Here is a 14,664-nt window from a genome sequence, read left to right as displayed (position 1 = left end):
ATTCCACCAATTTCCTCTCGTACCCTGAAGGCACGAAGGTGCTGGCAGTATTCTGGTAACTTGAGAAAGTGACCACTCTTACTGTGCTTTAAATGGCGAGTGCTGCCAGGCATCTTCATGGTAGGGAGCATCATAAACGAGCAGCAATCTAACAATTCACATGCATGCAACTTCCAACAGGAGATGCTGGATAGTAATCAGGAACAGGAATCCTGGTTGATTGGACTTGGTGAGGGAAGGTTCAGCATAATATTCCCCAATATCTTTGTTTCAAATGATATTATGTACGTTCTTGGTCTGAACTGGGGTTCTATATCATATTGATGCGGCTGTCATTATTGGTGAACAATACCATCCCGTCTATAGATCAAATAACATGTTTAAGCAAGAAACCATGCTGTTATTCGCTTAGAAAATCTACGACCAGTACGGATTGCATACCATTTATTTTCTCAAAACTGATCGCACGTGTGATAAATAGTTTTAAGGATAAATTCTATGAAACTGAAGAATAATCATAATTTCAGATGGGCAAAGTACATGAAACAAAGCACTCAAATTTGAGATTAGTTGCACCCAGGTCACCACTGAACAGCCAAATTAAATATTGCCAATTATGCTGGGTAATGGACTCATATTTCTATCAACTCATCTCTGAGAACCCTTATTTGTAGTTATTGAGGATCCTGTAGCTTGGCCTCAGAGGATTTGCATTAAAAAGTCTGCAACACTAGAAAATGTTGTTTAATTATTTGTCACTCAGAAGTCTAACCATTGCTTTGAATACTCCACTGCGGTTGATGAAAACTAGTTTGAAAGATGAAGGATTAAATATAAAGGTCAACAAATTACACTGTGAATTAGTGGGGGGTTTTTGAATGAGAGTGGTTTTAATTTTATTTTGGAAGAAAAACTTTCAACAGTATGAATGTGGAATCACACACCAGGAAAGGGCAGAGCTGTATTTTTAAATTAAGCTGCATTATCATAAGAATGATTACGGGACAGCAGGAGACCATTTGGCCAGTGGTGCCTATGCCAGCTCTCAGCAAGAGCAACTTCGCTCATCCCATTCCACTGCCATTTGCTCAAAGCACTTCAATTTGTTTATCTGCAAGCTCTAATCCAATGTTTTTTTTTGAAAATCATGATTGTATCTGCCACAATTCCATCCCAAGTAGTCTAATTTAGATCCTAACCTTTTTGCATGTCGCCGTTTGATACTTCTGCCAATCACCTTATATTGGTATCTTTGGGTTCTCCACCCTTCCACCAATGACAATGCTTTTTCTCTATCTGTCCCGACCCCTCATGATTTTGAACACTTCTACCAAGGGTAGCACATGGTAAGCACACACGGCTTCGATTCTGGCCTTGGGTGACTGTGTGGGATTTGCATATTCTCCCCGTGTCTGTGTGGGTTTGCTCCGGGTGCTCTGGTTTCCTCCCAAGGTCCAAAGATGTGATGGTTAGGTGGATTGGCCATGTTGAATTGCCTCTTAGTGCCCAAAGATGTGTAGGTTAGGTGGATTAACCATGGTAGGTGCGTTGGGTTACAGGGATAAGGCGGAGAATAGGGCCTGGGTGGGATGCTCTTTCGAAGAATCAATGCAGACTCGATGGACCGGAGTTCGATAATTCTCCTCTCAACCTTCTCTTCTCTTAAGAACACCACCAGTTTCTCCAATTCATCTACATAATTGAAGTTCTTCATCCCTGAAGCCATTCTTATATATCCTTGCTACAGCCTCCCCCTTCACATCCTTCCTAAAATGTGATGGCCAGAATCAAACACAATACTCCAGCTGAGCCTGAACCGTTGTTTTTTTTTTAAAAGGTTCAGCATAACTTCCTTGTTTTTATACTCTGCCTTTAATTATACTGCTCATAAACACATAAGCTTCTTTTAACCACTTTCTCAACCTGCCCGGCCACCTTTAAAAATCTTGCTATTTACCCCCAACCTTATCTTTTGCACCCTTTAGGACTGTGTCCTTTATTTTAAATTTCCTTTCTTGGTTCTTTATACCCAAACACTTGACATTTCTCTGCATTAAGTTTCATTTGTCACATGTCCAGCCATTCCACCAGCCTTTTTATATCCTCTGGAAGTTTATCAATATGGTCCTCATACTTCCGAGTTTTAACCCCTTTGCTCCTCGACACATTCACATTTAATTAATCCCCAGACTCGCTCATTAATTGCAAAATAATTCTGAACAAGGGCCTACTGTTAACTTATGAAGGCTTCCATCCCTTCTTTAAATTCAGACCAGATGTCACTCCTGTTTATATAACCCCCTGCCCACATTTACATGATCATACCCACATTTGGTGGCAAAATCCCACCATTTACCTTCATTTCAGCAACATCATTTGCTCCATTAATAGCAGGAAATTAAAAACAACAGTAGATTTCCTCTGAATCCTTAGCACAACATTAGGCCTTCAAGAGACGTTGGACTGACCTGCGCTTTGAACTCTCTGATAAACAAATGCTTTGGATCTCCAAATCCAAATTTATAAAGAGATCAGTGTGACCAACACATACCAGACAATTCCAAATTCAATACCCAACCTGTGTCGAGCGAACTCATCTCAGTCTCTGCAGCAGCTGAATCATTTTAATTCACCTCAATCATCCGGACTGAAAAGGGGGGGAAATATCTGTTACACTTCATGCTCCTGATCACTATCCAGCTACATGTGCTGTAAAAATATGCGCATATGGTGTCATATGTCTGGAGTTTGCACATTCTCCTTGTGTCTGCGTAGGTTTCCTCCGGGTGCTCCGGTTTCCTCCCACAGTCCAAAGATGTGCGGGTTAGGTTGATTGGCCATGCTAAAATTGCCCCTTAGTGTACTGAGATGCGTAGGTTAGAGGGATTAGCGGGTAAAATATGTAGGGATATGGGGTTAGGGCCTGGGTGGGATTGTGGTCGGTGCAGACTCGATGGGCCCAATGGCCTCTTTCTGCACTGTAGGGTTCTATGATTCTATGATATGAAGACTGCATCAGCCTCATGTTCAGCTAGGATGTTCTCCATGACCAAATCACCCACTGACACTCATTCTCTGGGTTGATACACAAAGAATGATCAGTTAAGTGAGGCATCGGAAGACGTTGCATAATAGAATTAGAAGTTTACAAGAATACAGGAGAGGTTCATCAGGAAGTGTTCCATGAATTTGAGTGAAAGAAACAAAACTAAATGCGTAAACAGTTTATGGTTAATTCAGACTCAAAGATATCCACTAGAAACTCTTAATGCTCACCTTTTCTTGCTCATCATAATTTTGCGATGCTATTTATGAAATGCACAATATCAATAATGCTTGTTTCACACTCAGATTTACAAGAATTCAGGCTGCACTCAAGTTGCAATCTAAATTTTGTCAAGTCTTAGGATGTGTAGCTTATTTATTTTGTAGTGAGTTGTCAGGCCTCTGTGAAAGCAGCAGAGCTGAAGAGTTTCAAAAAGCATTCCCATGCCAACAATACAAGCACACTGCCTGTAATGAGATCTGTCGATACTGACAACTTAAGCTGAAGATCAAGCTTTTTTAACTCAAAGTCAGGAAAAACGTTTCCCTATTACGTAAAAGGTTCTTGAGAAATGTAAATAAGTCCAAACCCTCTGAAGCCTTTCATCTTTTCTCCTCAATTGAAGCTGCAGTTTGTGCATTATGTATATAACATTTGACTATTACAGCAGAGGATGAGGCACCAATATTTCTCCCAGTTGTACAAGTACTACCTGGTCAGATCAAATAACCATTTTACATGGATTCTAGGCACCAAAGATTGTTAGGAATATTACACAACGATCGATGAAAAGCATTAAAAAGTGAACCTACCTTTTACTCATTCAATGAATGGAACTTCGTCTGAACTCGAGGTTTGAATTCTTCATTGCCAATAAGTTTGATGAGAAAATCATTTTCTTTCGGTATGACATATGAAATTATTATGGATGAAATAAGATTAGTGACAATAAGGGCCAATGGTGTTACTCAGACTCCAGGTGAGACAACCAACTAGCACCCTCTTCTCATACAGTATAAACTTCTTGTTTTGCCTTACATGAATATGCTTGTGACTTGTCCTGGGAGTGCAACCTTTGACAAAAAGTCCCTTTTTTCCAGCAAGATTCAAGCTCCGTACTACCAATGCTAAATCAGCCATGCAATTAAAAATCACAACTAGGCATTTGCCTTTCTGATCACTATCAAGTGGCCTCTGCTAGATTAGAGATAAGACAGGATGAATTCATATTGGAAACAGAAGAACCTGCCATTGAGGAGCAATAGCTGCTGGTGACTATGGAATGGTGCAGCAGAAAGGGAAAATATAGGAAATAGGAACATAAGTAATGGGGGTGGGGTAGTGGGTGGCAGGAGAGAGAAGTATTAGAGAGCTATTATTAAAATATCACCAATTAAATGATCCCCATCAGTGACAACAAGCTTGAAGGAACAGTTTTAAAATTGATCACCATTCAACTGAAACTGTGCTCTTACCCATCAGTTTTATCTTTATCAGGTTCTTTCACCCACAGACCAGACGGTACAGAATTCATGTCCTGATGATAACCCACAGATGACTGGTTGGACAGCCGAGGAAGATTGCCAGGTGGTCTGTCATCCTCAATAATAACTATGTCGTCTTGGGTCATGTTCACCGTTGGAGACATATGGTAGTTACCTGTTTATAGAAATTAGGACTTGGGTCAAAAATAACACAAAAGTAACATGATGATTGGCACTCACTTCATGTTGCATTATCATCAAAATTAGAAAACGCCTTTAAAGGCACCAACATTTCACCTTCAATCCACTTTTTATTCTTGTTACGTGTTTCAGATGTTACAAAACTCGGCATTTGAGTTAAAGATCAGAATAAATGTTGCTAATTTTACTGCTGAATCCCATTTGTTCATATGAAAAAAGTAAAGCTGTTTTCCTTCACTGAAAGAATTCATAATTATCTCGCTCAGCTTGAAAACATTAATGCATTAATGAAAGGAAGGCTGCACTCATTCCAGACCACTCTTTTTGATCTCAGCCACGCTACTGGGAGAGCTGTGGAAAAGCAGAACACCCTCCATGGGGAAGGAAAGAAGAAACAAAGCAAACAAAAAAGTTTGTTTTTGGGGGGTGGGGGTGGGGGTGGAGGAGAGGAGATGAGCAGTCTTAACAGCTGGCTCAACAGCAGCAGAGCCAGAGACCCAGAAGCAGGTTATTTGCACACCTGAGTTCTTGGCTGGGAAGTGGTGCATCATTGGGTGGAGTGGCCCAGGTGGGCAGCGGGGTCAGGAAGAGATAAGAATAAAAAGTAACTGCGACATACAGAGGAGGTGGTTTTGTTTTTACAAGGAGTATGCATGCTTCATATTTCAATGAGCTGCGAAAGAGAATAAATTCCAATGGCTCACCACAGCTTCTTTTCAGTATACTTAAGAAGCTGCAATAAGAACATAAGAACATAAGAAATAGGAGCAGGAGTAGGCCATCTAGCCCCTCGAGCCTGCCCCGCCATTCAATAAGATCATGGCTGACCTGATAGTGGTTTAGTTCCACTTACCCGCCCGCTCACCATAATTCCCTTATTGATCAGAAATCTATCTACCTGTGACTTAAACATATTTAACGAGGTAGCCTCCACTGCTTCAATGGGCAGAGAATTCCAGAGATTCACTACCCTCTGAGAGAAGAAGTTCCTCCTCAACTCTGTCCTAAACTGACTCCCCCCTATTTTGAGGCTGTGTCCTCTAGTTCTTGTTTCCTTTCTAAATGGAAAGAATCTCTCTGCCTCTACCCTGTCTAGCCCCTTCATTATCTTATATGTCTCTATAAGATCTCCCCTCAGCCTTCTAAACTCCAACGAGTACAGGCCCAATCTACTCAATCTCTCCTCATAAGCTAACCCCCTCATCTCCGGTATCAACCTGGTGAACCTTCTCTGTACTCCCTCCAAGGCCAATACATCCTTCCGCAAATAAGGGGACCAAAATTGCACGCACACAGTACTCCAGTTGCGGCCTCACCAGTACCTTGTACAATTGCAGCAAGACCTCCCTGCTTTTATACTCCACCCCTCTCGCGATAAAGGCCAACATTCCATTTGCCTTCTTGATCACCTGCTGCACCTGCAAACTGAGTTTTTGCAATTCATGCACAAGGACTCCCAGGTCCCTCTGCACAGTAGTATGTTGTAATTTTTCACCATTTAAATAATAGTCCATTTTACTATTATTCCTTCCAAAGTGGATAACCTCACACTTGTCAACGTTATACTCCATCTGCCAGATCCTCGCCCACTCACTTAGCCTATCCAAATCTCTCTGCAGACTTCCCGCATCCTCCACGCAATTCGCTTTCCCACTCATCTTTGTATCATCGCAAACTTTGTTACCCTACACTCGGTCCCCTCCTCCAGATCGTCTATGTATATGGTAAACAATTGAGTCCCCAGCACCGATCCCTGCGGCACGCCACTAGTCACCAACTGCCAACCAGAAAAGCACCCATTTATTTCAACTCTCTGCTTCCTGTTAGATAGCCAATCCTCAATCCACGCTAACACTTTACCCCCAACTCCGTGTATCCTAATCTTCTGCAGCAGCCTTTTGTGAGGCACCTTATCGAACGCCTTCTGGAAATCCAAAAACACCACATCCACCGGTTCCCCTCTGTCAACCGCACTCGTTACATCTTCATAAAAATCCAGTAAATTCGTCAAACACGACTTTCCCTTCATGAATCCATGCTGCATCTGCTTGATCAAACCATTTTTTTCCAGGTGTCCTGCTATTTCTTCTTTAATGATGGATTCCAGCAATTTCCCAACTATGGACGTTAAGCTAACCGGCCTGTAGTTACCCGCCTTTTGTCTACCTCCTTTTTTAAACAGTGGCGTCACATTAGCTGTTTTCCAATCAGCCGGCACTTCCCCAGAGTCCAGCGAATTTTGATAAATTTTGATAAATCCGCTATTACTTCTGCCATTTCTTTCAGTACCCTGGGATGCATTCCATCCGGGCCCGGGGACTTGTCTACCTTTAGTCCCATTAGCCTATCAAGCACTACCTCTTTAGTAATAGTAATCGTTTTAAGGACCTCACCCCCTACAGTCCCACGACCTCAATTTTCGTGTGTCCTATTTGTGTCCTCTACCATGAAGACCGACACAAAAAACTTGTTTAAGGCCTCGGCCATTTCCTCGTTTCCCATTATTAAGTCCCCATCTCGTCTTCTAAGGGTCCAACATTTACTTTAGCTACTCTTTTCCTTTTTATATATTTGTAAAAACTTTTACTATCAGTTTTTATATTTTGTGCTAGTTTAGTTTCATAATCTATCTTTCCTTTCTTTATCACTTTCTTAGTAGTCCTTTGTTGTTTTTTAAAGCTTTCCCAATCTTCTAATTCCCCACTAGTTTTGGCCACTCTGTACGCATCGGTTTTTAATTTAATATTCTCCTTTATTTCCTTAGTTATCCACGGCTGGTTATCCCTTTTCTTACATTCCTTTTTTATCACAGGAATATATTTTTGCTGATCTATTGAGAAAAATCTCCTTAAAAATCCGCCACTGTTGCTCAGCTGTCCTACCAACTAGTCTGCGCTCCCAGTGTAGCTCGCTCTCTCGTAGGTTCTGTAACATACTGTTCGAGGAAACTATCCCGACAGCATTCTAAGAACTCTTCCTCAAGTCCACCGTGTCCGACTTGAGTCAACCAATCAATATGCAGGTTAAAATCCCCCATGATTATTGCTGTTCCGTTTTTGCACGCATCCATTATTTGCTTGTTTACATTTTTAATAGCACCTGTTTGTCTACTGCAACCCAACCGGTCAGTTTTGCCAACCTCATACTGGAAAGCATGGCAGCAAGGGCATCATGTGGTATACTACCACATGGAAATGAGTTAAAATTGCAGGAATGTCGAGCCTCAGAACCATATGCCAGCACTTCTGAGATCGACATAATCCTCCTACCTTTCTTAACATTAAAAAAAGTGTTTTATTTCACAAATTATTAGTGGTCGCAATTTTAACTCAACAGGATTGCTGCTTTCATATGTTTAAAAGAAAAACATCAGGAAATATTTAAATTTAATGACCAAAACCAACCAAGTCTTGAATTGAAGGAAGTTAGCTTTTTAATAATTCCACGTTAAATATTAAAAATTCATGTTCTGTGGGCAAATCAAAGTAAAGCCCAAGAAAGTCTTTACAAGTAATCACGAGTGCTAATAAACAAATGCAAGCATAAGTATAATCAGTATGTGTAAAGTGTCAACAGGCTGTATAACAAGTGAAGGGATGACCAAAGAACCAACTCAAGTGCCTACCTTAAATGGGGGTCCCCTTATTCTGAAACCGTGCATCCTGGTTCTAGCTTCCCCCTAAAGGGGAAGCATCCTCTCAGCATCTACCCCGTGAAACCGCCTCATGTTTCAATAAAATTAACACTCATCTCAGCTGGTGGGGTGTGGGGACACTCATTGACACCAGCATCCCAGTATTTTTGTTTCTGAGCACTATTCAGTGATCCCTGTTGAAAAAGATGTTGGGCAAGGGGAGCATTGAAGTTGGTTATAATACCCTCCACAGTTGTTTGTATCCATGCACTGTCCTGGCGACCAGAAGGAGGTAATTTTAACTTTCTTAATCAGGAAGGAAACCCCCCCCACACTGGGTGGAACTCAGGGTTTAAATGCTTGCCAACATGACTGTTAACTTTGGCAGGTTTCTATGGGCACACTCTATCTTCTATAGACAATGTAAACCATTTCAGCAATGCTGTAGTTTGATCTGAAAATACGTCTGCTTTTGGAAGATGAAGTTACTGCCATAGAGCTAGGGGTCATAGTTTGAAAATAAGGGGCAAATCTTTTAGGACTGAGGCGGGGGGGAATTTCTTCACCCAGAGAGGGGTGAATGGGTGGAATTCACTGCCACAAAAAGTAGTTGAGGCCAAAACGTTGTGCGATTTTAAGAAGAAATTAGAGATAGCTCTTGGGGCTAAAGAGATCAAGGAACATGGGGGCAAGGTGGGATCAGGATTTTGATTTTGATGACCAGCCGTGATCATCATGAATGACGGAGCAGGCTCGAAGGGCTGAATGGCCTACTCCTGCTTCTATTTTCTCCCCAGAATTTAACTCTGTCAGAGGCGGGAAGGCAGCCAGTTTCCAGAAAGCCATCATCCCGCCTCAGTAAATTCTCTTCCCACTCCAAGCTTGCCACCAGCAAGACCAGAAGACTCTCGACGTTATCGATTTTGAGTCAATTTAGCTTTGCATTAGTAAAAATTGGACTGTTCAAAACTCTGTACTGATGTCACATTTTGATTGGTTGACCCTGCTGTGGCATTTTGCTGACTCAGGCAGGCAAAGCTTTTCAAATTGTCAGAGTTGTTAATATTAACAATGGCAAAAAGCCAGCAAGACAGGACTTGTTGATATTTAACCTATACTCAGATACTGAAGATTGAAACTTCAAGGGTTTCCCTGCCTCGAGAGCCGCAAGGTTAAGCTGTGGAATGCAAATTTGTGAACATTGTGAGAGCCGTGGGGTTATGCTGCAACTGTACAGGACCTTGGTGAGACCACATTTGGAATATTGTGTGCAGTTCTGGTCACCTCACTATAAGAAGGATGTGGAAGCGCTGGAAAGAGTGCAAAGGAGATTTACCAGGATGCTGCCTGGTTTGGAGGGTAGGTCTTATGAGGAAAGGTTGAGGGAGCTAGGGCTGTTCTCTCTGGAGCGGAGGAGGTTGAGGGGAGACTTAATAGAGGCTTATAAAATGATGAAGGGGATAGATAGAGTGAATGTTCAAAAACTATTTCCTCGGGTGGATGGAGCTATTACAAGGGGGCATAACTATAGGGTTCATGGTGGGAGATATAGGAAGGATGTCCGAGGTAGGTTCTTTACTCAGAGAGTGGTTGGGGTGTGGAATGGACTGCCTGCAGTGATAGTGGAGTCAGACACTTTAGGAACATTTAAGCGGTTATTGGATAGGCACATGGAGCACACCAGGATGATAGGGAGTGGGATAGCTTGATCTTGGTTTCAGATAAAGCTCGGCACAACATTGTGGGCCGAAGGGCCTGTTCTGTGCTGTATTGTTCTATGTTCTATCTTATGATGGCACAGTGGCTAGCACTGTTGCCCCAAAGTGCCAGGGAACCGGGTTCAATACCAGCCTTGTGAGACTGTGTGGAATTTGCATGTTCTCCCTGTGTTTGCGTGGGTTTCCTCTGGTGCTGGAGTTTCCTGCCAGGGATGTGTAGGTTAGGTGGATTGGCAATGGTAAATGCACGGGGTTACGGGGATAGGGTGGGGGGCATAGGCCCAGGGAAGATGCTTTGTCAGAGAGTAGGTGCAGACTCGATGGGCTGAATGGCCTCCTTCTGCACTGAAGGGATTCTATGAATTTTGGGCGGCATGATGGCACAGTGGTTATTAGTACTGCTGCCTCCCAGCGCTAGGGACCCGGGTTCAATTTTGGCCTTGCGTGACTGCGAGGAGTTTGCGTGTTCTCCCTGTGCTGGTTTTCTCCGGGTGCTCCGGTTTCCTCCCACAGTCCAAAGATGTGCGGGTTAGGTTGACTGGCCATGCTAAAGTGCCCCTTAGTGTCAGGAGGTTGGCAGGGTAAATCCTTGGGATTACAGGGATGTGCCCTGGGTGGGATTGCAGACTCGATGGGCCAAATGGCCTCCTTCTGCACTATAGGGGTTGTATGATTCTAAGATGCTATAATAGTTTTGTTGGCTTTCACAGAATCAGGAAGTACGGTTGAAGTCTTCAGCAAACAAGTACTACAATATGGAAATGACCTATTTGACTGTCGTGCAAATTATTTTTGCATCAACGTTTTACAAGTAGGTTTTTTAAAAATTGGGACCACCAAATTGTGCAAATCGATTCAACAATAGAAAATTTATAGTACCGGAGGGGTCAGCTTCCAACAAATTAAATCAAACTTTTCCGTACCTGTGCGACTGTGCAACTTCAAATTAACTAATGGCCTTGTTAACATATCCAAAAAAAGTATTTCTCTCTTTCCTCCCAACAACAGAGCGTGATTAAAGAAATCGCTTCAGTCAAAATGAAATGAAATGCTCAAATCAAACATAAGTCACGTTTTCTTTTGGTTGTGCCACTCTCTTGGAAACACCAAATAACTCTCATTTCATTTCCTCACCAAACATCTGCCACTTTTAACTTTTTGGAGTAAAGGGAGATTCCCCTTTGGGTAACTCTCAGATTCTGCCCCTAGTACTGAACTGCAAGATTCACACTATCTCAGGGGAATGCATCATGCCTTTGAGAATGACTGGCTGTGATGAGTTTAAATCTCAATTCTCCCCTGCTGTGTTAAGATTGATTGCCTGTAATAAGCAGGTAGCATTCAGGATAAAACTCCTGTGTACCTTCTTAATACATAATACATCAAAATAAAAAGATGGCAGTTGATTCATATGTTTCTGAAAAAGCTTGATTTTATTCATAGGCTTTCTGCTTGTAAATGGCCTACTTCTTGTGGGTTCGCAACCGAACTTGTTTTCTATTTCAACTGTGTAGTGGCGCCCTCCCACTGCTTAAGATGAAGCTTTGCGTCATGCTGGTCAACTCTGTGTTAAGCATCGCCTGGTGCAGCTCAGGAACCCCACTCTTATCATGGCAGTATCTGCTGCAATTGTTGCAAGTGAAGACAGTAGGCTGAGAAAGTGACAATTTACTAGGCTCTGTTTTCTCCCAGTTGTCTTCTTGACCAGCCAACGTTTTCATTTCAAATGTCCTTTCAGTCAGCCTCCACAGGTTTATGGTTGTCAGTGACTGTCTCTCAGTTGCCAGTGTCAATGTCTACCTTCTGTGACCCAGTGACTAGTGTTAAGAGCCCAGCTGATATTACTACTGGATAAATCAGATCCCAGGTTGGTACCCAGCTTGATAGATTCGAACTAGAACTTTTTGTTTTGCTACATGGAGGGTAACTACTGAATAGAGTCACAGGAGTCAACAGCTGAACTTTTAACAAAAGAATAAAACATTTATTAAACAAGGGATGAACTAAATCACATGATGCCTTCATCACCCCAATTATACCTTTACGGATATGTACAGATTCACAAGGATAACACAAGTTACAAAGTTTATCTTACACATATTCTCAATAAGTACACAGTCCATGTAAATCAATAGGCGATCTTTGGTCAGACACCCCATACTCTGAAACCAAGTGGCAGATGCCACCTAAACAACTTTTGTGGATTTCTCATCAAATCGCACCCCCGCTTCTCATCAAATCGCATCGTGCACCCCCCCCCCCCCCCCCCCCCCCGATGCTTGTCACACTGGAACTCTGCTTTCTCTCTAACGTCTTCACCAAGGATCCACCTCCAGGGTTTAAACCATACCTTTTAATGGTCCTCTGCCCTGGAGCACCAGGTGTATTCAAGGAAGGTGAACTTCCACACAATCTATCAGATACCTAGCCACTATCAAAACTTCAGTGCTTCAGAATCCTGTAGTAAGGTTTCAACAACCTTTGGGTATCCTCGGATTTCTGAATTTTCGCAAGCCCACTTTGCTTTGCATCTGCTCCCAATAGATTCTTTTTTGAGTCTTACTCTGCTCCTCACTTTTAACTTCACTGAACAGGACTATAAGATTTGACTATAAGGTTTTCCTGGAACTTCCTCCTGTCCTTCTCCCCTGTTCTTCAGCTTGGGGCCTGCTCTCAGCAGTCTCCCTTCACGCCTATTCCAGCAGATTCCGGAAAAAGCTGCGGAATCCGGAGTTACCTTCTTCTAACTGAACTAAAACTGCTTTCTGTTCTTGTGGCCTCTCGGTTGTTAGGCAAGAGTCCAGTTTTATTTATACCCTGTGCTTGCTTTAGAGTTGTAAAAATACAGGCATCTTTTAAAGTGAAACTAAACTCCAATTAACAACACTCAACTGCAGAAATACAAGTCAAGCTCAAACACAAGCCACACTTCATTCCCACAAGCACAAATGTAACTCACTTAAAACTCTCTCTATTGCTTAACAAAAGTTCACTGCACAGAAATTCTTTGGGTATGTGGCCATCATCTATCCGATGAAAGTATCCCAAGCCAACACAGATTTTGTTGGCTTAGCAATGAGTGCGTGCTGATGGAATCAGAACCTCTAAGTTAGTGACCTTGTCCTGCCAAGGAATGCTGGGGTTCGGTCCGAGATAGAGAAAGTGGAAATTGTTCAGCCATTTCTCCTGCCTAGTATTTGCCATTCAGGTTTCATCATAGTGGAGCAAGGTTCTGAGGATGCAGATTTGGTAGACTTGCAGTTTGTTGTTCTCAGTCAGGTTGCTGTTGTCCCACCATCTCTTACTCAGCATGGACAAAACAGCTGCAGATTTTGCGAAGACCGTGTTCATTTTAGTGTTAAGTGACAGGTTGCAGGTCAATGACCTCCAGCATCAGATTGTCAATGCTGTTGGATAGCGGTATGACAGTGTCTTGGATCAACAACATCCTGGATCATAATTTCCTGATGCTGATGATCAAACCATTATCTGGAGGAATGAGAGAGTGTCTATTTGTCCCTTGGTATAGTGCGACATTGCAAACATTGAAAATATCGCTGATGACAACCTGGTCCACAACTTCATTTTGGATCTCAGGCAAGCAAGACTGAACTACTTTCCACCAGTTCTGATATGTAAGTAGACATCCTCTATACATGGCCTTAAGTCATATGACAGTAGCAAAAAGAATACGCCAAAGGGCGTCAGTGCCAGAAGACAACCCTGTTTAACCCACTGCGGATTTCAAAGGGCTGCCTTTCATAGCTGACCTTACCCCATCGCATTGTCATGGAAAGAGGTCACATTAAGCAGCTTCAGTGGGCAGCCAATTTTCTTCGGCAGCTTAAATAGACTGCCTTTGCTCATGTTCAAATGCCTTGGCAATATTGATGAAGGCAATATATCGCGGTCTCCTTTGGTCACAGCATTTCTATTGCAGCTGTCGGAATGAGGGATCATATCAATCATAAATCTTCCAGTTCTAAAACCACACTGGAATTTGGGGTGGATGCATTTAGCCAGGACCTGCAGTCTAACAAGAGCAACATGGGTGAATACTTTTCCCATGACACTCCGAGAGATGCCTCAATCGCTGCAGACACCCTTGGGCACTGCCAATCATTTAGGATTGAGAGGAGGAGAAATTACATAAATCAAAGGGTTGTGAATCTTTGGAATTCTCTACCCCAGCGAGTGACAGCTGCTCCATCATTGAATACATTTAAGGCTGGGATTGACAGATTTTTGTTCTCTCAGGGAATTAAGGGACATGAGGAGCAGGAGTTGAAGCTCAAGATCAGCCGTGTCCATGTTGAATGGGGGAACAGACTTGATGGGCCATGCGCTCTACTCCTGCTCCTATTTCTTGTGCTCTTCACCCACAGCAAATGAGTCACTAGGTTTGCTAATTTGAATTGTATTTACACACAATTAAGTGGGTGGGGTGGACAACAATGGAAGGGAGAATTAAAAAAAGGATTAATTTGTCATTTTAATGATCCTCAGATTGAGGCAGTTTAAGGTAGTCTGCAGTGACTAACACTTGCCCTCTTTTTAGGTCAAACCAAATAAACAAACTCA

At 42.5% G+C, this 14,664-nt stretch overlaps 1 protein-coding gene across 4 annotated transcripts in view; it reads right to left on the bottom strand.

Moving 5' to 3' along the window:
• Positions 1 to 14,664, bottom strand: part of pard3aa (par-3 family cell polarity regulator alpha, a) — an 847,887-nt gene that overhangs the window by 241,339 nt on the left and 591,884 nt on the right. For all 4 annotated transcript variants that reach the window (XM_078233098.1, XM_078233104.1, XM_078233102.1 and 1 more), the window contains exon 16: positions 4,522 to 4,705. In XM_078233098.1, coding sequence (XP_078089224.1) covers positions 4,522 to 4,705 — 184 coding nt within the window. The remainder of the gene's footprint in view (positions 1 to 4,521; positions 4,706 to 14,664) is intronic.

The sequence above is a fragment of the Mustelus asterias genome, chromosome 2, assembly GCF_964213995.1.
Source record: "Mustelus asterias chromosome 2, sMusAst1.hap1.1, whole genome shotgun sequence".
In the NCBI taxonomy this organism is placed as follows: domain Eukaryota; kingdom Metazoa; phylum Chordata; class Chondrichthyes; order Carcharhiniformes; family Triakidae; genus Mustelus; species Mustelus asterias.
Note: the sequence above shows the minus strand (reverse complement) of the source record. Positions and strands in the feature narration are given on the sequence as shown.